Below are 26,442 nucleotides of genomic sequence, written 5' to 3'. Positions count from 1 at the left end.
CAGTTGTTATCTATTTATTGTATTTGTCTCACTTAGGTTCTCTGAGATTTCTAGGTCTGTGGTTTGTCATCTGTCATTAATTTAGGAAAGATCTCAGATATATCCCTCAATTATTTTTTCTGTGTTGGAGTGTGTCCTTCCCAAGATTTCTTTTTTTTTTTTCTTCCCAAGATTTCTATCTGTATTTCATCTCTATACCCTACTTTCTTTCAAGGTTGCAGCATTTCCAATCTATTTTCGTGAAATTGTGTCCCTTGTGGACTTTTTTTTTTTTTTTTTTGGTAGATGAGACAGAAAGCCTAGGGCAGATTAGAGTGGATTGGACTTTCCTTGCTGTTGCTGGAATGGGTTTCCCCTGGGAAGTCAGTCTTTGTCAGGGAGAAGAGATTATCAATGACTTTCTTTTTCCATGACTACAAGGGAATTTTTCTTATATCTTCACTTTGGGAACCTGTTGTGGTTCTTTGAGGGAAAGAGTCTATAAGTGTATGGGATATTTCTATGATGTGACCCAGGAATTTCTTGTTCTCAAGTTAGTCCTCATTCAGCCTCCAGAAACTGAGTAAACTGCTGGTTAGGTCAGTGATCCTACTAGTAGATCCTACTAGTAGTCAATCTCCGATTGACTTACTTCACTCAGCATAATACCCTCCAGTTCCATCCATGTCAAAGCAAGTGGTGGGTATTTGTCATTTCTAATGGCTGAGTAATATTCCATTGTATACATAGACCACATCTTCTTTATCCATTCATCTTTTGATGGACACCGAGGCTCCTTCCACAGTTTGGCTACTGTGGACATTGCTGCTAGAAACATCGGGGTGCAGGTGTCCCGGCGTTTCATTGCATCTGTGTCTAGCAGCTTCTGTTTTAAAGCAAGCAAGTTTCAGGTGCTGTATCTCTCTGGCTATGCTTGACTCCAGATTTTGATTTGGCAGTTTGCCTGTATTCTCTTGCTTATAGGGAGGGAGGGACAGGAGTGTGACTACCAACCTCTTTACATGTCAAAGATAAAGGAAGAAGCCTCATCCATTGAATTCATTAAGTTTTGAGCTTAAATGTTTAAAATATTTTTAGCTTTAGTCTTTTGTCTTTTTTTAAAGTGTTTATTTGGGGATCCCTGGGTGGCTCAGGAGTTTAGTGTCTGACTCTGGCTCTGGGGGTGATCCTGGAGTCCTGGGATTGAGTCCCACATCGAGTCCCACATTGGGGTCCCTGAAAGCTTCACCCTATGCCTGTGTCTCTGTCTCTTTCTTTCTCTTCTCGCAGTGTCTGTCATGAATAAATAAAAACGTTTTAAAAAGTGTATACTTTTTGCCAACATCCCACTATTGTTTTTAATCTCCTTTGAACACATTCACTATAGTCATTTTGGGGGCGCTTGGGTGGCTCAGTAGGTTAAGTGCCTGACTCTTGATTTTGGCTCAGGTCATGATCTTAGGGTGGCAAGATTGAGCCCCGCATTGGGCTCTGTGCTGGCACAGAGCTTGCTTGAGATTCACTCTATCTCTCTCCCTGTGTCTGTCTGTCTGTCTTTAATAATATATATAGTCATTTTAAAGGCTATTACTGTTAACTTCAATTTCTTGAGACCATTTATCTATTTCTATTGAATAGTCATTGCTCCTGTTTCTTTTTAACTGGTCTTGTCTCTTCATGTGACATTTTTTGTAAGTGTTTTAGTTTAAGTGGTTTTAAATTTACAGAAAAGTTGTTAATCCAGTGTAGAAAGTTCCTTTATATCCCTCACCATTTTCCTATTGTTAATGTCTTCTTTTAGTATGGTACATTTGTGACAAAATGAGCCAACATTGGCATATAACCAATTCTACATTCTATTTCTGTATCAACAGTTTTGCACTAGTATTCTTTTTCTATTTTAGGAGCCCATCTAAAATATCAAATTGCATTTAGTTTCTATGTTTCTTTAGACTCTTCTAGTATATGTAAGTTTCTCAGACTTTCCATGTTTTTGATGACTTTGGTTGCTGGGTTACTATTTATCATGTATTGGATGTTGTGTTTGCAAAATTGTTACTAAAAATAATTTGAAAAAAATAAAAATAATAAAAATAATTTGAGGCTTACAATAATATCTCCCACCATAGAAGGTTCATATTTACTTTAACCAAGTAGCTGGGAGTGCAGTCTGGTCTCACTTTTGGCTAATTCCCAGGACTGATATGGCTCAAAGCTGAACTGCATCCCCAGAAAGTTCTTGTCCTTCTTCTTCTTCTTCTTCTTCTTCTTCTTCTTCTTCTTCTTCTTCTTCTTCTTCTTCTTCTTCTTCTTTGATTTTATTTATTTATTCATGAGAGACACAAGAGAGGCAGAGACATAAGCAGAGGGAGAAGTAGGCTCCCTGTGGGGAGCTTGATATGGGACTGGATCCTAGAAACTCAGGTTCATAACCTGAGCCAAAGGCAGATGCTCAACCACTAAGCCACCCAGGTGTCCCCCGTTCTTGTCTACTTCTGATTCACACTTATATATGTGACATAGCCAATGCAGCTACTAATGCCAAGCAAAAGAAATTTACTAGCTCTCGTCTCCTTTTTGGCCCTCTATCAGTCCTTGTCTTTCTAGCTTCTATGAGGCTGTCAGTTCATCCTCTTTTGGCTTCCTTCTCTGGAGGTGGCAAATGGCACCTCAGGAAGAGTTTCTCCAAAAACTTTACTGTATCTCTTCCTTTCCCAAGACCCTTGTCTTTAGTGGGTACTGTCTTGTTTACTGTCTTGTTAACCCTCTGATACCTTCAAATAGATTTTTTTAAAAAACAACTTTATTGAGGGATAATTTACATATAAGATACTGCATAGTTTGATTACTTATAATATACTAGTATATACTTGTATAGCAATCATCATAATCAAGATATGAAACATTATTATCATAATAAAAACTTCCCGCATGTTTTCTGCACTCAACAACCCCTTGTCTCTGGTCCCAAGCAATACTAATCTGTTTTCTCCCAATAGATTACCTTCATCTTTTCTAGAACTTCATAAAAATGGAATCATATAGTACACATACTCTGGTGTCTGGCTTCTTTCTTTAAGCATAATGCCAAACAGAATTTTAAAGTACATTTTGACTAATATTCTAATTGTTTTCAATGAGGTTTTCAGAATTATCAATTCTGCCATTACAGAAAATGGAACTTTCTTGTTCTTTTACTCTTGGAATATGAACTTTAGGATTGGCTGGTAAATCTTCACCAAGTAATATTTCAGGATTTTGACCGATAATATTAAATTTATAGTCTAATTTTGAGACCATTAACATCTTTAATATAGTAAATCTCCCTAGCTATAAACCCATCATCTTTCCATTTATTAACTAAGTTGAAACTAAACAATGTCTTAAAATATTCTCAAAATAAAAGTTAGGAAATTTGATTGATTGACTTCTAGATAATAGGGTGCTGGTATTATGAATAAGCTACTGAAAAAACATTTTTTACATGGTTGTTGAGACGTATAGAATTGTATGGAGATATTTCAAGTAATATTGAATAGAAATTATAATAGTGAGCAACTTTATACTGTTCCTGATTTTAAGAATATCTTCATTGTTTGAACATTAAACAAAAAATTAAGTTTTAAAAATATATCATATCATTAGGAGCAGTAAGAGTGTTTGATGAAATTAGTTATCAATTCATAGTACAGCTCTCAAAAACAAAACCACAACAAAACAATAACAACCAGGAGTGAAAGAGAATGGCTTTACTCAACTCAAGTGAATATATGGAAAATAACCTACAACAATATTTGATGGTTAAAACCAAACTCTTTCCCTCTAAGATTGGAATAGAGGCAAAGATGTCCTCTCTTTCACGAGTGCTATTTGTTATCATCCTGGAAGACAAGAAAAATAAATAAATTGTATACAGATGGGAAAGGGTAAAATAAAAGTATCTTTATTCAAGGAAGATATAAATAAATGGAATAAATATTCCATGCTCATGAATTAGAAGAATTACTATTTTTGATATGCCAGTTCTTCCCAATTTGATCTATAGATTCAACATAATTCAGATTAAAAATCCCAGTAAGTGGGGCACCTGGGTGGTTGAGCATCTTCCATTAGCTCAGGGCATGATCCTGGGGTCCCAGGATCAAGTCCCATATCAGGCTCCTCGCAGGGAACCTGCTTCTCCCTCTGCTTATGTCTCTGTGTCTCTCTCTGTCTCTCTCATGAATAAATAAATAAAATATTTTTAAAAATCCTAGGAAGCTTTAGAGAAAACTACAAAACTATGAAACTGTAGGGCTGTAGGGAAAAAATCCATATGACCTTGGGTTTGTTGAGTTTTTACATAAAACACCAAAAGCAAATCCATTAAAGAAAAAAACTGACAATTTGCATGTTTTAAAATTAAAAACTTTTGCCCTGCAAAAACGTTGTTAAGAGAATGAAAAGACAATTCATCAATAGGCAGAAAACATTTACTAACCACATATCTGATAAAGGACATTTACCTACAATATACAAAGACTACTTAAAACTCAACAATAAGAGAACAAATGACAATAATTTCAAAATGAGAAAAAGACCTAAAGAGACACCTCATCAAATAAGATATATAGATGGCAAATAATTATATGAAAAGAGGCTCAACATAATTTGTCATTAGAGAAAGACAAAAACAATGAGTTACGGCTATATATCTATTAGAATGGCAAAATGACAAATAACAACAGCATTATCAAAACAAAACCAAAAACTAGTAATACCAACTGCTGGCAAGAATATAATGCAACCAGGACTTTTCTAATTTCTGATGGAAATGTAAAATGGTATGGCCACTTGGGAAGATAATTTGCTGATTTGTACAAAAATCCTAAATGTTATGGATTTTGTCCTCACCGTTGCCCCTGAATATGTTGAGGTTCTAAATCCCAGTACTTCAGAATACGAATATTGTTTGAAAATAGTGTCATTACAGATTTGATTATACTGTTATACTGGAGTAGTATGGGCCCCTAATCTAATATGACCAGTATCCTTATAAAAAGGTGATTTGGGGGCAGTCCTGGTGGCTCAGCGGTTTAGCGCCGCCTTCAGCTGGGGGGTGTCATCCAGGAGACCCGGGCTCGAGTCCCACGTAGGGCTCCCTGCAGGAGCCTGCTTCTCCCTCTGCCTGTGTCTCTGCCTCCCTCTCTCTCTCTCTGTGTCTGTCATAAATAAATAAATAAAATCTTTGAAAAAAAGTAATAAATCTTAAAAAAAAGGTGATTTGGAGACATACACACACACACACACACACACACACACACACACAGAGTACCATGCAGAGATGGAAGAAAAGATCAGGTCATGCTTCTACATGCCAAGGAATGCCAAAGATTACCAGCAAACTATCAGAATATAGGAGAGAAATATGCAGTAGACTCTACCTCATAGCTTTCAGAAGAAACCACCCATGCAACACCGTAACAATGATTTGTAGACTCCGTAATTGTGACGCAGTAAATATTTGTTGTTTAAGCCCCTTACTTTGTAATTCTTTGTTATGGTACCTGTAGAAAACTAATACACTAAACATAGTCTGATCATATGATACTCATTAACCTTTCTAGGTATTTATCTAATGATTTGAAATCTCATGTCCACACATACATGAAAATCTGGAATTGAGTGATAATTATAACTTTATTCCAAATTTCCTCAAACTAGAAGCATCCAAAATGTCCTTCAGTAGGTGAATGGGTAAGAAAACTATGTTTCACTTATATAATAAAATAGTATTCAGCAATAAAAAGAAATAAGCTACCAAGCCATGCAAAAGCATGGATGAATCTTAAATGTATACTGCTAAATGAAAGAAACCAGTCTTAAAAAGTTACATACATGTTATGAGTCCATTTATATGACATTGTGGGAAATGTAAAACTATAAGGATGATCAATGGATCAGTTGTTGCCAGGATTTGGGAAGGGATGAGATATTAATAAGTGAGTCTTGGAGGAGCAGTTTATAGGACAGAGAAAATTTTCTGCATATCTTAATGTTAAAATCATGATAATATGCATTTTTTTTCAAAATCCACATAACTCTATGCAAAATGAATGAGCCTAAATTGACACAAATTTAAAAAAAATCATTTAGGAGATTATCACATAATCAGGGGATTCCATGATGGAATGTTGACTACGACAAAAATGTCCAATGGTATTAAGAATATTTGAAATATCCTCACTAAGAAGTTGGGGGAAAAGTACTGAGCTAAGCAACTTTGGAAATGAGTGAAGACTTTTAGACAAAAGGCAAAAAGGACTATATATGCACCACATTCCCATCGATAATGCACAAATCTGAAACCTTTGTGCATTTATACTGGAATTCAACCAGCAAGTAAGTAGATGGCAATGGGGAGTCACTTCTCATTGATGGAGCTGGAGGTTACCCATAGACAATGGGGAGGAGGCTAGAATGGTCCATGTGGTATTAGGTTAGAATTGCAGATGTTAGTGTGAACTTATGTGTGGCTTACAATAGCTATAGATAGGTATTTGTGTATACATGGATTAGACAAACATATATCTCCTTCCAAAAGCTTCACAAGGCCTAGAAGCAACCTCACCCAGCAGCAGCAAGCACATCTAGTGCTCAGATCTTCATTTCTAATACCATTTTCAATCAAAAGGATATAGGGATCCTTGGAGAAATAGCTGATTCTAGAACTGGAGCCAAAAACATTATGTGTCTGAACCCTCACATAGTATTAGCAAATATGAGAGCACTCAAAAAAAAAAAAAAAAAAAAAGCGAAAACAAAAGCCCACAAGGGAGTGTATGAGAGGGACATGGGAATCAACAAAAAGAACTCCTTCCTAATGATCAAAACTGAAACACTTTGAGTAAAAAAATAAAGTCATACTGGATTATAACCCAAGGTATAAAATAAATATCATGTGGTACACTGATATAAATAAATGATTGAATAAATAAACATGTGAGGGAGGAGAGATAAATCTCTCATGTAGAAGGATTTCAAGTAATTTATGTAAATATTTTAAGGAGTATTTAAAATTTATGAGAATACTTTAAAGAGGCTGATCATAACTTTCCACTTCTTATACATGGACTGTGAATACTAACATCCTTCCACAGAGCACAGTGTAGACTGGGAAGCAAAAAACAGTAACTTCACAGTAGGGAAATCTAACAAACATCATGTCAACCCAGGTGATGAAGACCAACATCAACAGTGATAAGTCATGTTGGTAGTGGGTATCACTGAAATGACCTGATGAGAATGGCACTTTATCTTTGGAGTCTTCCTCCCCAAATCCACAACCTCAGTGTAATCACAATAAAAATACCAACAAACCCCAACTGAGAGACATTTTGCAAAATACTTAACCAGTATTCTTCAAAACTATCAAGCTCAGCAAAAACCAAACATGACTGGAAAACTATCATGGCCAAAAAGAGCTCAAGGAGACATGATATCTAAATGTGATGTGGTATCTCACATGAGATCCTGGAACAGGAAGACAGTAGGTAAAAACTAAGAAAATCTGAATCTTTAAAGTATGGTCTTTAAGTTAACAATAACATGTCAGTATTCTTTTTTTTTTTGACTTTGAAGATAGGTTTTATTTATTTATTTTTTTAATAAATTAATTTTTATTGGTGTTCAATTTACCAACATACAAAAAAACACCCAGTGCTCATCCCGTCAAGTGTTCCCCTCAGTGCCCGTCACCCATTCCCCCCAATCCCCCGCCCTCCTCCCCTTCCACCACCCCTAGTTCGTTTCCCAGAGTTAGGAGTCTTTATGTTCTGTCTCCCTTCCTGATATTTCCCACACATTTCTTCTCCCTTCCTTTATACTCCCTTTCACTATTATTTATATTCCCCAAATGAATGAATGTATTCTTTCATTAGTTGGAAAAACGTATCATACATGTTAGGTGTTTACAATAGTGTCTATTCTCATTGAGTGTGAGAATTCTCTGTACTATCTCCACAATTTTTTTTTTTGAAAAACCAAAGCTTTTCTAAACATAAAAGTTTATTCAAACACAAAAACAAAGACATGATATTTGTTGTAGGCTTTTAGAAGATGCACTTAATTAGATTAAGATAGTTTCCTTCAATCCTAGGCTGGTGATTTTTCAATCCTAGGCTGAGAAAATTAGAGCCATTCAAGTTTAATATTGGCACAAGTACAGCCATTGTAGCTTTGGTAGCCATGTCAGGCCACTGTGACCAGGTACTGAACTCTACTTTACCCCGGCTACAGAAAAAAAACAAAGCATGCCCTTATCAGAATAAGGAAGCAAGAGCTTGTGAGACCTCTTTACTGGAGATTCTCACACCCCTACCCTTACTGAAAAACCCCACCTTACCCCTAGACCAGCCCATAAAAACCCAGCTGTAACTTACCTTGGGGTCCAAGTCTCTGTTCTGCTGTGTCGGGTATACTTGGACCCAAGCTCGAGCTTGTTAATAAACCCTCATGTACTTGCATCAGTGTTGGCTTCTTGGTGGTTTTCTCGGATTCACAATCTTGGGCACGACAATTTTTTAATCCTGAACAGGTATTGAATTTTATTCAATAAATGTTATAAATGTTGATATATCAACATTGTTGTTCGCCTGTAAATGTAGTAATGAGTACAAGAATATCTCATGTTATTGTGCTTTGCTTTATTGTGTTTTTCAGATATTGTTTTTTCCCCCAATTGAAGGTTTGTAGCAACTCTATATTGTACAAGTTTATTAGCACCATTTTTCTTTTTTTTCTTTTTCTTTTTTTTTTTTTTTTGGAGTTCAATTTGCAAACATATAGCATAACATCCAGTGCTCATCCCATCAAGTGCTCCCCTCAGTGCCCGTCACCCAGTCACCCCAACCACCCACCCACCTCCCTTTCCACCACCCCTTGTTTGTTTCCCAGAGTAAGGAGTCTCTCATGTTCTGTCTCCCTCTCTGATATTTCCCACTCATTTTTCTCCTTTCCCCTTTATTCTCTTTCACTATTTTTTATAATCCCCAAATGAATGAGACCATATAATGTTTGTCCTTCTCCAATTGACTTATTTCACTCAGCATAATACCCTTCAGTTCCATCCACGTCGAAGCAAATGGTGGGTATTTGTCATTTCTAATGGCTGAGTAATATTCCATTGTATACATAGACCACATCTTCTTTATCCATTCATCTTTCGATGGACACCGAGGCTCCTTCAACAGTTTGGCTATTGTGGACATTAGCACCATTTTTCCAACAGCATTTCCATACTTTGGGTTTCTGTGACACATTTTGGTAATTTTCCCAGTATTTTGAACTTTTTAACTGTTATTATATTTGAATTTCTGTAATCTCATGATAAAACGTTAATAGATGAGGAGTTGCTATTTATGGATGAGCAAAGAAAGTGGTTTCTTGAGATGGAATGTACTCCTGGTGAAGATTATCAAAATGACAACAAAGGATTTAGAACATCACATAAAGTTAATTGATAGAGCAACAGCAGAGTTTGAGAAGACTGACTACAATTTTGAGAGTTCTACTGGGGGTAAAATGCAATCAAACAGCACTGCATGCTACAGAGAAATTGTTCATGAAAGGAAGAGTTAATAAAACTCGCAAACTGCATTGTGATTTTAAGAAATTGCCACAGCCACCCCAACTTCACCAACCAACACCCTAATCACTCAGCAGCCACAAACATGGAGACAAAATCCTCCACCAGCAAAAAGCCTACAACTTGCTGAAAGGTCAGATGATGGTCAGCAATTTTTAGCAATAAAGTATTTTTTAAAATTAGGTGTGTTCATTGATTTTTTGGATATAATGTTACTGCACACTTAACATACCACAGTATAGTGTAACATAACTTTTACAAGCACTAGGAAATCAAATGATTCATTTGGCTTGCTTTATTATAATATTTGCTTAATTTGGGTGGGGGGCACCTGGAGCTCAGTGAGTTGAGCCACCAACTTTTGGTTTGGTTCAGGTCATGATCTCAGGGTCCTGAGGTAAGGCTCCCCATTCAGCAGGGAATAAACCTCCCAGTTCCTAGGCCCTTCTCCAACCCCTCCACCACCTTGCTTATGTACACATACACGCATTCTCTCTATCTCAAATAAATACATGTTTATAATATTTGCTTTCTCGGGATATTCACTTTACTCTGGTGGAAATCTTTATTATGTACTTTACTGTGTCCTCCCAGATTCAAATGTTGAGGTCCTATCTGGTATGGTTGTATTTGGAGATAGGGCCTTTAAGAAGATAATTAAGGTTACTTGATGTCATATCATAAAGGTAGGACCTTAATCTGATAGAACTAGTGTCATTATAAGAAGAGGAAGAAATGTCAGATCTATTTCTTTCTCTCCCTGTGTGTGTACAGAGGAAAGGCCAAGTGAAGACACAGTGAAAAGGTGACCATCTGCAAGTCAGGAAGTTGCCTAACCAGAAACCTATCCTAACAGCTCCTTGATCCTGGACATCCAGCCTCTAGAACTACGAGAAAATACATTTCTGCTGTTTAAGCCACCAAGACTGGACTATTTTGTTACAGTAGCCTGAGATGACTAAGATGATCCTGTTTGATGATTACTAATTTTTATGTTTTTTTTTTTGGATTTGGTTTACTAATTGTAATGTGTTTTCTGCATCTAATTCTCTAAGTTGTACTGCTGTATATTTCTTTCTTCTCGTAGTATTTAACTAGCCTTAGTATTTTTTTTTAGTTTTCTTTTTTTATTTACATCTTTTTTTAATAAATTAATTTTTTATTGGTGTTCAATTTACCAACATACAGAATAACACCCAGTGCTCATCCCGTCAAGTGTCCCCCTCAGTGCCTGTCACCCACTCACCCCCACCCCCCGCCTTCCTCCCCTTCCACCACCCCTAGTTCATTTCCCAGAGTTAGGAGTCTTTATGTTCTGTCTCCCTTTCTGATATTTCCCACACATTTCTTCTCCCTTCCCTTATATTCCCTTTCACTATTATTTATATTCCCCAAATGAATGAGAACATACACTGTCCTTCTCCGATTGACTTACTTCACTCAGCATAATACCCTCCAGTTCCATCCACGTTGAAGCAAATGGTGGGTATTTGTCGTTTCTAATGGCTGAGTAATATTCCATTGTATACATAAACCACATCTTCTTTATCCATTCATCTTTCGATGGACACCGAGGCTCCTTCCACAGTTTTAGCCTTAGTATTTTGGTCTGTTTTTCTATTAGACAAGAAAAAAATTAAACATTAATGATGTAGTCATTTGAGAATTTAGAATAGAAATAAACTGGAAGATTATAGGCAGGAAGATATTTAAAAAGATATGAAATTAATGAAAATATAATCAAGTACATAAGACCAACAAAATTAAAATATGGTTATTTAAAAAGACTAATAAAATAGAGTAAGAAAAAGTAAGAGAATATACAAAAATAATATTAATAATAATTAATAATGAAAAGGAGGAACCTTATGTAAATATTTCATCTGTTCAAGAGGAATGTGTTTTCACTAATTGTTGGGTGCATATACTTTTTTAAATGTCTACAAGATAAAATTTCTTAAAGTGCATTTTTCAATTTCCGATATATTGTATAATTTGGCCAGGTGGACTTATTTTTGCAGTAGATTTTGCTTGTTTCCTGAATTTGCCATCTTGCAAAGACTAGAAATGTCCTCTTCAATTATATCTTTTTCCTTCCAAATTATTCTTATTAACAGTCATAGATTATTTATATTTGCATATATGTTGTTGCTTTTTGTCTCCTTTAAGAATTTGTATTGTAGTTTTGCTGTTCAGTAGTTTCACCAGCTTCACTATCTGGTCATGAATCTTTTGTTTATTTAACATGATCCTTGCTTCTTGTACTTCCTCGTTTTGAGAGTCACATTTCTTTTAGGGCTTAAACCTCTTAATCATTTTCTCTTTAAATAATTACTCACCTATCCTCTTTATCAACATTTTCTAGGACTTCTATTAGATGAGTTCTTATTCTATCCTTCTTATTTCTTAACCTTTCTTATCTGGGTGATTTTCAGTGTACCTTTTTCAGCTCTTGCTCCCAGGGTACCAATGTTCTCTTCATCATTAGCTAATCTCTTTATTTTTTTTTTAAGATTTTATTTATTTATTCATGACAGACACAGAGAGAGGCAGAGACACAGGCAGAGGGAGAAGCAGGCTCCTTGCAGGGAGCCCGACGGAGGACTGGATCCCGAGTCTCCAGGATCACACCCCAGGCCGAAGGTGGCGCTAAACCGCTGGGCCACTGGGGCTGTCCGCCAATCTCCTCTAACATAGGTTTTAATTTTAATTACCATGTTTTTTTTTTTCCCCTAGATGCTCACATTTTCTTTTCTATTTGTTTCTATTCCTTTGTGTTTTGTTCTCTCCTTATGCTATTAATTCCTACTTTATTTCCTGAATACCATATTACTAACATTGCTTACCTTTGTTTTTTCTTCTCAGGCCCAGATAAGACCGTTTTCCAGCTTCCCTTGTTTAAGGCTGTGATGAAGTGACTGGGCTCTGGCCAAAGGAATATGGATAGAAATGATACAAGCAGCTTCCAGGCCTGGCCCTGGTATACTCCCACTTGTTTGCAAGGTGGGTAAATGTTGAAGCTCCAGCAGAAATTTCAATTAGCACATTTCTCTGGTCCCCAGAATACAGTCAATCGAGTTGTTCAAAGAATCTTGTATCTCTGAAAGATTTGAGGAGCTTAGCCACCTAGGAAAGCCACTGGAAATTTCTGATTATGATATGAGGGAGTAATAAACTTTATAGTGTTATGCTAATAGGATTTGTGGTTTATTACTGCAGCTGATATTACTCACTAGGATCAATAACTTTGGCATTTTAAACATACGTATTTTATAGGTATTTTTTTTTTCAGATCATCCTATTATCTCAAATTGTGGGGTATTAACTTTTCTGTTTATTCTGCCTGTGTACTTTCCCTTACTATTGACTTTTGCCTCATAGGGCATGTAGTTTATTTCTGTGTGGGTTTTATATTTTACATTTTTATAGTTGGAGTTAATTTTTGTGAAAGTCATAATTTTTTTGAGTCCCATGGTGAAGTTATAGAAGTGTGAATTCCGGTAGAATTCTTGAATTCCTCATCATGTGGGTAGTATAGATCTGGTCACATACCTAAGCACTATGTATTTTTGGGTTTCAGTTATCTTTTTGCCCCCTACCCAGAATCAAAGCAGAAAAAAATGTTACCTCCATTACCTTTGGTCATGGTTGGGGTTTACTGGTCTTTTTTACATGTAAGGGGAGATTTTTCCAAGCTCTAGATTTATGAGGATATCTTCATTCCAGTCCTCCGCCTCTCAAAAAGCACGGCCAGTTTGCTTCACTGGAATGTGTTAGAATATCAGACTCTTATCCTTGGAGCCCATATCTTGATGTACCCCTCCCCTGGACTATTGTAACAGCACCGTCTCGTGGGTAACTACTCTGGATTTGTTTCTGATTCCTGCCTTGCCAAGCTCAAGTATGTATTGATCTTCTCTTATGTTTATCTGTCATTCATGTTGGGAATGGGAGTGAGATGGGGGCCTGCAGCTCTGTCAGCTCAACTCCCAGAATGTCTTACTTCTTTATTTTATAAATGAAGAAACCAAGTCCCATAGACTGCGGGTGGGGTGGAACATTGCTGAACTCACAGACCTATTTACTTTCACAGCACAGACTGGAGCTTATTTTTCCTCACTTATGTCAGCCCTAAACTGTAACCTGAGTGAGATGATTGTGCCTATCGGTCCTCCAGGCACCTAGGAGAGCACAGGGCATAAATAAAAACTTATTGACCTGTTGTCCCATTGGAAAAATAGTTTATTTCTAGGTTTCTGATATTATGAGTAGAAGGGACGTAAAGAAGTAGTTTAGGAAAGTAATCCCAATGACCAAACTCAAGGTGTGTGAATTCTCTTGGACCCTCCAGAATGGAAGGCAGGGCTTTTAGAGACTTTCAGGAAATGTGTTTGAGAGCCAGAATTGCATTTACATGACCAGTGGAGATGGTGTGCCAGTGAGAATCTTCCCGGTTGATGGTTCTTATGCCCCTTCTATTCTGTTGTTTTATTTTCCTTTTCTGACTCCCCTTTTGCCATCAGCTGTAATCCTTTAGTTCATTCCTTCACCAGTGCCTGTTCTGTGTGTATCCAGACTGCCACAGATTGCAGAATTCAGGAGCCCTAATTGAAGAGCACATCTGTCTGCTTACCAGGAAACCCTGTCCTGGCGTTCCCATCTCCTGGCCTATCACCTCCTTTTGTGGCAAGCCCAGGACGGCTGTTATTTCTATGAACTCTTCTCCAGAAAAAAAATAATAAATCATTTCTTCCTCTAGGACTCTATCGCAGTTATCAAAGCCTACACTGATTCTTTGTTTACACATACATCAGTTAACGGGTGTGAATTTGCTATCAGACACTTCCTTGCAAGACTGTCACATTTCTTTGTTTTTCCAAATCAAATAACTAGCTCAGTCGTCATTCCTGCTGCTGGGGTATATTCAAGGGTAGTAACGCTTTGGTGAGCCTTTCTCTAGTTTTTGGTATTATCCAAGAATCCCACGTCTTATGCAGTTCAGAAATGTGGGCATGCGGGTCACCTGGGTGACTCAGTGGTTGAGCATCTGCCTTTGGCTCAGGATCTGGGTTCCTGGAATGGAATCCTGCATAGTCCTCCCCACAGGGAGCCTGCTTCTCCCTCTGCCTATGTCTCTGCCTCTCTGTGTCTCTCATGAATGAATAAATAAAATCGTAAACAAGAAAGAAAGGAAGAAAGAAACGTGGGCACTGCCTCTGCTGGTCCACAGTGCCCTACCTCTTGGTGTGGTTTAGAGACTCCGGCTTGGCTTGAACCAAGGCGAGAGGCAGCGCTCCCTACGTGGGCGCAAGGAACCTGCTGAACTCAGCTTTCTGCAACCAGCTTGCTGAGAGCAAATGAGACAGGGCTTTCTGCTTCTCTAGAAGCCCTTTCTTGGTACCCTCACTCCCTTCCTCTTCCAAGACCATGCCTCCTCAACATCTAAGACTCAATTTAGCTCCTGACCCTTTGACTAGTTTTTTTTTTCCCCCCTGAGCCTCCCCCTTGTCTCTGAGAGAGAGAGAGAAAGAGAGAGAGAGAGAGAGAGAGAGAGAGAAGAAGGAAAGGAAGGGAGGAAGGAAGGAAGGAAGGAGGGAAGGAAGGAAGGAAGGAAGGAAGGAAGGAAGGAAGGAAAAAAGGGAGGAAAAAAGCCTAGATCACATCACCAAGTTTTGGCTGTCCTTCCAGAAAGGAGTTGGGGACTAACTTTCCAATCTTTTAAATCTCCTTTAAAAGAGGATGAGACAGAAAGAGGATGTCCGCTGGGAATCCCATCACACACTTTTGCAGCATTTCTCCTCCCCCATAGAATGCCTCCCAGGCAAAGATCTCCCCTCTGCTCTCAGCACTTCCAGAACCTAGATGAGTATTGGGCGGGTGATGCCCAGCAATTGGTTGCTGGCAAACACCGGGGCGGGAGATAGGAGGGGGCTTCCTCTCAGGTCTGTTTTGTCTGGTTGGGGCGTCTTCCCAACCTGTGGGAGCCTGGTTCCCAGTCGCTGTCACCCAGCCACCGGCGCAAGGGAGGGGGGGAAACCCGGAGGACTGAGCCCCAGAATTGTTCCGGTTTCTCCCACCAACCCCGCACAGCTCCTGTCTGAGAGCAGGAGGGAGCGGAGTGGGGACCAAGGACGGAAGCGAGAGACAGAGCCTGGCCTCGGACAGCCCCCGGCTTGGCGGGAGGCGCGATGCGCAGGCACAGCCCGGAGGAGACGGAGGCGGCGCGGGGCGCCCACCCTGAACCCCGCGCCGGGGCGCACTTCCCACTTAGGCCGGCGGGCTGCAGTTCCCCGGGCGTCCGCCGAGCAGCCCAGGCCCCCGCGGGGGGGGGGCGGGGGCGGGGGCGGGGCTCGTCACGTGGAGAAGCGCGCGGAGGCGGGGGCGCGCTCGGCTCTTTAAAGGCGCGCCAGCCCGGCCGGGAAGGCGGCTCCGCGGCCACAGGCGCAGGCCCGGGCGGAGCAGGAGACGCGGGGCGCGGCGGCCGCGGTAGCTCCGAGCCCGACATGCGCCGGTCGACCTGGCTGGCGCTGGCCGCGTCACTCTTGCACGGTAAAGCCGCCGGGTCTCCCAGCCCTCGGCTCCACCCCCGCGGGATCCCGGGCGCGTCCTGGAGGCTCTGGGCGCCCCGCGCCGGGGCCAGGTTTGCGGGCTCGCGCCGGCGAGGCAGTGGCCGGCGCTACCGGGGGCTGTCCGGGGAGGGCGACCTAGTGGGTCTAGGCTGCCCGCTCCAGGCGGCTGGGGGCCACGGGAGGGCGTGGGGCGCACCGTGCCGGCCTTCCGTGAGCAGCCCGCCGGTCTCTCCTCTCCTTAAGTGTCTCTGCAAGGCGAGTTCCAGAGGAAGCTCTACAGGGAGCTGGTCAAGAACTACAACCCCTTGGAGAGGCCCGTGGCCAATGACTCGCAACCGCTCACTGTGTACTTCTCCCTCAGCCTCCTGCAGATCATGGACGTGGTGAGTCCTGGCCCCGGCCGCAGGGCTGTCCTCTCTCTTCCTTGGGTTCTGAGGGGTCGCGGAAGCATCAGGCGGCCAGACAATGTGGCCTGGTTGGGACACACCAGCTGGCACAGGGCCATTAGGGCCGCTGCTCTGCCCCCGACCTGGGCCTGCCCGCTCCGTGCCTCAGTTTACCCCCGCCGGGAAGGAACCCGGTGAAGTATGTTCCGCTCCCTCAGCCACCTGTGCATGGGTACTTCGCACCTTTCCCTCAGCTTAGAAACTCGGGATGAACATATCCCCATCCTGAGCCAGAATCAGCAAGAATAGCGTCCAAAGGGTCACATTTTAGTATGCATACCCTTATAAGTGTTAGCATGCCGTGTCAATTTAGCCTTCTCTAGACTGTTCTGCTGCCTGTTGTATGTAGCTTCTTTAGGTAGGGGCTTGGCCTTGGGCTTTGCAGCTGGTTAATCTGTCCAGGCAGATGGCCAACTGTGAGCATTTACACGCCCCTCGCCCCAATTCCAATGGTGGGCTATTTTTTTCCTTCCTGGTGAGAATAGTGCTGGTCGTCCGGCTCTGATGATGAGCAAGGCTCCACACTCGAGATGCACTTATCTGTTCCTTCAGGCAGCTGCTCCCAGCCCCATGGGGTTCTTTCTTTGTGGACTTACCAGTACTCACTTCAGCTGACAAATCTGTATAATGTGTGTAAGTTTTTTTTTTTCTTTTTCTTTTGCTTTTCTAGACCGCTTTGAATGTTCAGTTTTCATTGGCATATCCTTAATACAATACAAATATTTTACAAAAGTGCCTAATTCATTATAAATGGCTTTCTGTGTCTAGTCTGTACAAGGCCTTAGACTCTGTACTGGGTGGGGCACCTGTTGGTAGGAGTGGGGCACAGGGATTTTGGTATTCAGGGGGAAGAAGACTGTGGTAGGAGAGAGGTGTGCAGATAGCCTCAGCTCCACGTAGAAACCGCTACGATCCACCAGAGGGGTACAGATAAATGGTGTAAGAAGACAGGTGATATTTCACAATCTGATAAATAAAGAGTACCCAGAGGACCACAGTGATACACTTTTCATCACTTAACCTAGTTAGAATTGCCATGATGAATGGCTTCGTCTTCCTAACTGTACCTGTGTTAAACGTGTACTTCCTCGTACAGACAGAATTATGCTTTAAAATATTCAGTGTATATGTGATAACATGGACGACTTATCAGGAGGGTTGTAGACAAATGTTGTCATATAGGTTACAAAAGAGTAAAAATTGCTGTTTACAGAGCTTGCATTACAAGAGGGGAAAGGACTATTTATTTTGAGAGAGAGAGAGAGAGAGAACCAGAGACAGCAGGAGCAGAGGGGCAGGTAGGGAAAGAGACACAAGGAGGGGCAGAGGGAGAAGCCGACTCCCACTGAGCAGGGAACCCGGATCAGGGCTAGATCCTGCTTCCAGGGTGTCCAGGATAATGACCTGAGCCACCCAGACATCCCAGAAGCTCTAGTATTGAAGGAAGCCAAGTCAGATAAATGAAAGTGTGGAGGCTTTGGGAGGGGCAAGGCTCTGGGGTTTGGGGAGGCAAGAACTTTATGAAGCAACTTCTCTGTTATTTCAAGAGGTTTAGGATTTATACTTGGGAGCTTGGGTGGGTTCCAGCTCTAATAATTTCTGGATGGCTGCTCTTAGGTAAGTTTTGTAAGTGTCCTGAATCTGTATTTTCCTATACTTCCCATCACTGTGATTAGCTAAAGATGTGAAGGCAACTTTGAGAGACCACCAAGAGCTAGCACATGACAATGGTCATTTTCATCAAAACATACCAAACCAAACAACACTCCCTGCCCCACCTCTACACACATGTCAGAGGACCTGTCAGCTAAGCTAACACATTCCACAAGTGGTGCCTAATAGACTGAGAAAGTGAAAGCCACCCACCCCCCCATCCCATTTGCCCATGATTGGCTCCAGCCAGCCCCATGGCATGCTCCACAGCTGCCTCTCTTGGAGTTGTCCTTGTGCTGGTGGGATGGTATATGAAGGTACAGTGGCTACTTAGCCAAGGAGCAGGAACAGTGAACAAGCGGAGCAGTCCTTTTAAGGCTGTGGCAGTCTCTTTGGAGAGGAGCTCACTCATTGAGCAGCTGCAGGGTTATTTCTGGGTGCGTTTGCCTCTTTAAAAGATCCTTAAGGACTCAGGTTATATGAGGGACTTGGGGGTCTTATGAGAAGTTTAAGTGTAAGCTAGAGTTATATGATGTGACAAAGAAGTAATAAAACACAAGCTTGTGTCAAGTTAGGAAACTTTAAAAAATAGTGAAAATTATGAATACTGCGTATCATCATCATTCCAGTATTAGAGAAACACATTATTAGAGAAGACAGCTATCAGCAGGCTGAGGTCATGGGAAGGTGGGAGGGGAAAAGGCCTTGGTCTCACCTTGGCCATCCAGCCTTGAACACTTCCTAGGCAGGCAATGCTGTGAGCTCATGGTGTGACCTTGAACACATTACTTTACCTCTCTAAGCCCTGTTTCTTTATAGTAATACCCACTTCACAAGGTTTCAAGAGGATTAAATAAGAAGTGGTTGACATACACTGGTAATTCACTGAAAGTTGCTCGATTTTAGTTATGTAGCTACTCAACTCAGAGGTTGGAAAGTCAGTGCCTAGAAACGTATGGTCATTTGCACAAAGTTACTCATTGGTTAGAGGCAGGGCTGCAAGAAAAACCTGTATCTGACTTGCAAGTCCTTTGCGTCTTGCCTCCTTTGGAGTTGGTAACTTCTTTTGCAGAACAGTTAGCTTAATTTAATTAAACTGGTTTAACTGTAGCTGACTGAATGTGACTGTTCTGACATCCTAGGTGAAAAGAAAGTCTCTATATCAGAAATAATGAAATATGAAAACATTTGTATTCCATTTGGACTTGGCTCTGCCTGGTTTTGAACCAGAGCCAGGACTCTCCAGCTGCAATCTTAGCATCCTGGACAGATAACACAGTAGCTCTCATAAGGGATTCATGTGACAGTCTTGATTGGCACAAGATTCTCTTTATAAATTTGGTAACAGGGGTCATTTACTCACTCTGGGCTGTTCTAGAGACCATTACCCTGCCCTCCAAGTCTTGCTATTGTTCCCTTTTTTTTGCCAGCAGAGATTTCCTGGCTGGAGTGATAGGGAGATGGCATATGATGCTGCATATTTTATTTTCATGAAAGATAATTTCTGTTTCACCAATTTATTCCACACATATTTACTGAGCTCGTTTTGTGAACTTTGCTAGATTCTAGGGATTCATAAATGAATAAGGGATGATTTCTACTTTTAAAACTCACAGTCTGACTAGGCAGACTGACGTGTAGATCCAAGATTACCACATGTATAACTTAACATACATGCCTGTACAAAGTGCCACAAATACACATAGGAGAAAACATTTATTTCCAGCTAGAGTGGCTGGGAATGGTTTCAAAGCGGAGGTAGTTGGACTTCTAAAATTGAATAAGAATTTGCCAGTTGGAAAAAGTAGGAATGACTTTCCAGGTGATGGGGGCAGGGTGAGGAAACAGAGTTTGGTGGAATACAGCAAGGTAGGCTCTAAGAAGCACTAGCTCTCAGTTAATCTTGGCAACAGGTTTTGCTGCAAGACTTCTTAGAATATTGAATGTCCTGAGTAACTGAGAATTTCTAAAAGAGGGGAATGGTATTGACCAAACTACTAATTTTTCTTTACAGACATTTTTGGTAAGAATTATTTTCTAGAAACACACTTTACAAGATGAAGAATGGAATTTTTTTTTTTTTGGTAGGAAATATGAATTGAATTCAGAGACAGAAGGGGAATAGAGTGTGAGGTGTCTTGAGTGCTTTTGCAGAGTGGAGGTTTTGCCTGAGCCTGGGTATCTCTGAGGGCATGACGAGGCAGTGTGCCAGGGGATTTGTGAGGCTGCAAGATCAGCTAGAAATGGAAAAAATCCAAACCATGATATTTGTATTAAATCCCAAAAGTATAAATTATAGATTAGAATGAAAAAAAAAGATGCATATATTTTAAAGATAAAACATGTTTTCAAAGGGATTGTTTTACCTGCTGTGTTCTGTTCTAACTATTTAATAGGCCTGTTGCTGAAATGTTAGGTGGAGAGTGGGAAAGTGTGGTGTATTTTTAAGAAGAGGAGGGATGTAAGTAGATCTGTGTTTATTTAGATAGAGGATGCTGAGGACAGTATGTGTGTGGGATTGATTGGAGAGGAGGAGAAGTGTAGACAAAGGATGAAGAGGTCGAAACTTCCCACATTGTGGGAAAGTGAGAAGTGGACAGAATCCAGAGATACTTTGGATATCCAACCCATGATGTATAACTGTTTATATAAACTTCACGTAGCTACATAGATAAATTTGTTATATAAAAGTGCCTAACTTATTCCTAAATGCATACTCTGACTCACAGCATTTATTAATTTACTTCGTGGGCTTGTAACTGGGTTGGGAATGAGATAATATACAAGACATCATTTTGAAGTGTTGGAAATGCAGCGTTCTAAGCCACCAACAGTTTACATAATATTTCTCCTTTATTCATGCCATGTAGTCATTCACCTGTATGCATACATCTAAAGGCCATTCTCAGTGTTGATTTGCATAAAATAAATGTGCAGAGTTATGAAAGCACGTCCAGAAGGCAAGACATTTAAAATGAATAATGTGAATCAACACATAATTACATTTAAAATGAATAATGTGAATCAACACATAATTATACAAAAGGTAAAACACATAATTATGCATGAATGATTTTGGTATATTATAGATTCCACATTTAGAGTCAACCTTTTATTTTTTTTAATATAGAGGTTTTTTTTTTTTTTTTTTTTTTAAGATTCTACCTATTTATTCATGAGAGACACACAGTAGAGAGAGAGAGGCGCAGAGACACAGGCAGAGGGAGAAGCAGGCTCCATGCAGGGAGCCCGACACGGGACTTGATCCTTGGTCTCCAGGATCAGGCCCCAGGCCAAAGGCAGCGCTAAACTGCTGGGCCACTGGGGCTGCCTTGAGATTCAACCTTTTAGAAGCTTTAGCCACAAGACAGTAGAACTAAGTGGTCATACATTTGGGGTTTGCTACTACTGATAGCAGGTGTGTTTGTTGAGCTAGTATCCTAAGGGCTTGTGTGTTATCTGACATCCCAATGAAGATGCTTTCCTTTTGTTAGATTTATCATTTTGCATCTATCAATATTCAAAATGCTACAACTCTAACTTAATATTATCCAATAATAACTGTAAAAGTTGTACACTTTGAACAACTGTGTACAGTTGAAGAAAGCCCAAGGCATAAGTAAGTATCCTAATAATGTTTCTCTGCATAGTATTTCTTAAAACTATGTAATATGTATTTTATGCAGAAAACAAAATTCAAAAAAGGGACTGAAGGGGAAAATCATCACCCAAATCACCATTACTCAGGCACCCTGGTGTAGTTCATGTTCTCTTTTCTCTGTGTTTATAGAATGTGTAGGGAAATATTTAAAAATTAAAATTGTATAACCCCATTATAGCACTTTAAACAATATTAGCAGGCATTAATTTTAAAGTGATGGCAAATATGCCAAATAGTAAACAAATACAAGTTTTAAAATAAAATTGAATTTTTTCCACTGTCATGCATTTCTCATCATCAATGCATATTCAGTCTCTGTCCTTTTTATTTTAGAAATTGTTTAAAAAGCATGTATTGAAGTATTGAAATAATTCATGATGTTACTTTTAAGTTACATGAAATGATTCATGAGTTGCTTCTAAGCCTGGTTGCCTTTTTATTTTGTCCTGGTGCAGGTGAAAAATTGTAGAGATACTTTGAAGGCCTTAAGGATACTATCTTCCTCTGATTTTATGTTTGTTTCTAACCAACATCCAGGTCATGGCACCAGCAAGCACAAATTGCCTCAATCCAGTTAGGTGAAGTTGAGGAGCTAGCCTTCCATCCTGTAAGGGCTGATCTACCTTTGATTTTGGCTTATATATACCAGGATGTAAATATAGAGAATTTACTAGAGTCTTCCCTCTTTTCAATGGATCTTGAACTCCTGTTTTGTCCCCCTAGCTCTTAAGTCCATCAAAATCTGCTTGCTTCCTCCCCCCCCCCCCCCCACTTAGGCTTTGCTTTAGGAATCATCAAATGGTTGTTGAAAAGTGGCCCCAAACCCTGTCATCTTCCCTCCCCTCAGGGCTTCTCTCCCCTTCTGGATCTTGGCCCTGCAATTCTTCATTGCCCTGTTAAGTTCTCTGATGTTTTTATGCACATGATCCTTGCATCTTCCATCCTCTCTAATTGTTCTCACTGGAGAATTTGTGAGAAACATTTAGATCATCATTGCTGGGAGCAGAGCTGAAATTCTACATTAAAAGTTGTTTACAATGTAGCTTTGTAATTGATCCAGATTTATTATGGTAGAAATTTTATCCCTCTCAAACCTCTTTTTGGCTTTTGGACATAGATAAACATACAAAATGCTTTAGGTTTATAGACTGAGGATTATGGGCACTTTTACTAAAGGAATCTTTCTTGTAAATGTTGCTTTTCTGGTCTGCCACTGAAGATATTCTCCAAAGGGTTTAGCTTTCTCAGAGCTCCTGATTTATCCCTGACATGCTGTTAAAGGAAGAGAAATAGTCTTGTTATGGAGGGATGCCAATAAAATCTCTGTTCTTTTATTGATTCATTAGGATTAGGTAGTGTTTTACTCCTCAGAGGAGAGGATAGTCATTTGGAACTTTCTAATATCAATTCCCATGGTATTTATTTCAGTGATTTACTGTCAGTCAACATCAGCTATAAACCATTTTAGCACAAAACAAGCAAACAAACAAACAAAAAAAACAAATCCCCCAAACCAAACATGTATCTGTGTTCCTATTTATGTGTATATAAACAGATATGCATACATGCATACAACACACCTGTTGTCTTACCTCTCCGTGTTGATATCCCAAAATAAGATATCACCTAAGAGGCTTAAGTTTCTATGGAGAAAAGCTAGAAGTTACAGCAAAAGCTGAGGAATCACAGTTCCCAGAATGCCAAAGTAATTGGCCGAAACTAATGATATTAAATAAGGAATTGTATAAAATCCAGTATTATGAGGTCAAAAGCCACTGTGGGAGAATAGGCAGTGGGAAAGTCTTCCATGTGTCAGGTAGGCTCCCAGTCAGGTCGTAGATGAAGGAGCTGACCTGTCTTAGTGGTAGATGGAAGTTGGCAAAGAGGGAGGGAATTGTAACTGTCATAGTTAACAAATGCCACCTGTGAGATGATTCTCAAAGTGGGGCATTTACTCTTGGATCACTGTCTGTAAAGATTCCTGTCTTGTGGTAAAAGGGGTAGCATCTATATTTGAGAGAGAAGGCATATCGATAAAACAAGAAAAGTGTGTTTATTTCCTACTGGAAAACCATTAGCCTGGCGTTGAGCACCAGAGTTTTTAATTTTGTCCTTCTCCAGAAATTTATACAGGCAGAATAACATAAGGACATGGTGTGTATTCTTTTTTTTTTTTTAAGTTTTATTTATTTATTCATTCATTCATTCTTGAGAGAGACAGAGAGAGGCAGAGACCATAGGCAGAGGGAGAAGCAGGCTTCCTGTGAGGAGACTGATACGGGACTTGATCTCAGGACTCTGGGATCACGCTCAACCAATGAGCCAACCAGGAGCCCAGGTGTGTATTCCTCTAGGTCTGGTTACTTTTGCTGTTTTATTTTTGTGAGAGTCATTCAAGTTGTTGTCTGCTGTGGTTTGTTCATGTTCAGTGTATGAATATAACATTTATTATTCTATTGGTGGATATTTAGATTCTCTCTTTTGTCTATTATGAAGAACTGTGTCATGAATATTCTTTTTGTTCATGTCTTTTGATGCACACGTTAATGCATTTCTGCCTATCACATGTGTATATGTATGGGAGTAGACTCCAAGTCATAAGGTGGCAATAACTTTAAGTTTTCTAAGTGATGCCAAACGATTTTCTGAGTTATTATATACCAATTAACAATCCCACCAGCAGCGTATGAAAAATCCTTGTTGTTCCACATACTCACCAACCCTTTGTATTTTCAGGCTTTTTAATTCACCATTCTGGCAGGTAGGAGTGATACTACTTTGTGATTTTATTTATTTCTTAAAGCTTTTTATTTAGGGATGCCTGGATGGCTCAGGGGTTGAGTGTATGTCTGCCTTTGGCTCAGGGCATGATCCCGGTCTGGGGCTCGAGTCCTGCATCGGACTTCCTGGGAGAAGCCTGCTTCTCCCTCTGTCTGTCTCTCTGCCCCTCTCTGTGTCTCTTCGTGAATGAATAAATGAATGAATAAACAAACAAATCTTGATGGGCACTGAGGTGGGCACTTGACGGGATGAGCACTGGGTGTTATTCTATATGTTGGCAAATTGAACACCAATAAAAAATAAATTTATAAAAATAAAATAAATAAATAATAAATCTCATGAGACACAGAGAGAGGGGTAGAGAGACAGAGGGATAAGCAGGCTCTCTGTGAGGAGCCCAATGTGAGACTCAATCCCAGGACCCCGGGATAACAATCTAAGCCTAAGGCAGCTGCTCAGCCACTGAGCCACCCAGGTGCCCTACTTTGTGATTTTAATTAGCAATTCCCAGATTACCAGTGAGTCAAGGACATTTTCCTTTCTTAATTTTAAAGTTGGTTTTCTTTTGAGAAGCATCTATTCATGCCTCTTGCCTATTTTTATCTTGTTTTTTTGTTTATTTTGTTTTGTTTTTCCTTATTGATTTATATGAGTTTTTCTGTATTATGAATATAAGCCCTCAGGCAATTACATGTTTTTGCAAATTTTCTCTCAGACTCTCTGGCTTTTCTTTTTGCTCTTTTGAGGTTTGTTTTTTCTGTCTTTTGTAAATCTTTAACTGAAGTATAATATACTTCTAAAGAGAGAATGTCTTTTTGATGAACAGCATTTCTTCATTTTAATGTGACCCAACTCATAAAACCTTTCTTCTGTGTTTAATGCTTACTGTGTCCTGTTTAAAAACTCCCTTTCTCAGACTCACGAAGATATTTTCCTTTTTGTTGTTGTTTTATCTTTCACATTTCATGTACCATCCACCGGGAATTGATTTTTAGTTTAGCAGCTTTGTGGAAATCGTGACGATTAATTTAAAGGATTGTTAGTGTAATTGCTGTGTGATTGTTGAACTATAACACACTGGACATATTATTATCTGCTGTGTTGGTCCCCAGATAGATATTTCAGTTATTTAATGTGTATATATTATGCAGAAAATGTATAGGCTATGATATTTTTAATGCTTAAAAATGTCGACATGACACACATTTACAGAGCCAACAGTAAGGATTTACGAGAAATCCTATCTCACTTTTCCCATTGCTGTCTATCCCTAGAGACCTTCAGCAGCTTCTGTTTCTGCTTAAGATACCTGTTTAGTACTATTTATTATTCCTTGATTGATCAGCTTTATTTATTGATTTCTTGTTATATGAATTTGATTCACTTGCAGATCTCCCTATTGGCTCTCATACTGTTCTTACTTTCACTGACCACCCCCCCCCCCCTTTTTTTACCTTCAAAAGACCATCTTAAGACGTTTTTGTCATTTCTGTTGACCATAATTTGGTTTCTGTGTCTGTAAGCACTTGAGTTCTGCCCCTACTTTTTTTTTTTTTTTTAACCTCCTCCTATCTCTGTGTTGGTAAAATTTACATTTTCTCCTGTAACTGTGTGCAGCATACATAGGATTCTATAGGAATCTGTAATTCAATCCTATTGTATCTTGATTCTTATTTTTTAAGCTGCCTTCATGATTTTGTGATAATGTAAAGCCATTTTTTCCTGAGC

General features: G+C 39.8%; 1 protein-coding gene across 9 annotated transcripts in view; it reads left to right on the top strand.

Moving 5' to 3' along the window:
- Positions 1-26,442, top strand: part of LOC112910145 (CHRNA7-FAM7A fusion protein) — a 326,471-nt gene that overhangs the window by 182,600 nt on the left and 117,429 nt on the right. For 4 of the 9 annotated variants that reach the window (XM_072737042.1, XM_072737041.1, XM_025986398.2 and 1 more), the window contains exons 1-2: positions 15,706-16,153; positions 16,417-16,556. In XM_072737042.1, coding sequence (XP_072593143.1) covers positions 15,793-16,153; positions 16,417-16,556 — 501 coding nt within the window. In that variant the 5' untranslated portion in view covers positions 15,706-15,792. Of the gene's footprint in view, positions 1-12,469; positions 12,608-15,705; positions 16,154-16,416; positions 16,557-24,156; positions 24,272-26,442 lie in introns of those variants that run through there. The other 5 variants (XM_072737044.1, XM_072737043.1, XM_072737046.1 and 2 more) reach the window with 4 other exon arrangements.

This window comes from Vulpes vulpes, chromosome 14, assembly GCF_048418805.1.
Source record: "Vulpes vulpes isolate BD-2025 chromosome 14, VulVul3, whole genome shotgun sequence".
In the NCBI taxonomy this organism is placed as follows: domain Eukaryota; kingdom Metazoa; phylum Chordata; class Mammalia; order Carnivora; family Canidae; genus Vulpes; species Vulpes vulpes.
Note: the sequence above shows the minus strand (reverse complement) of the source record. Positions and strands in the feature narration are given on the sequence as shown.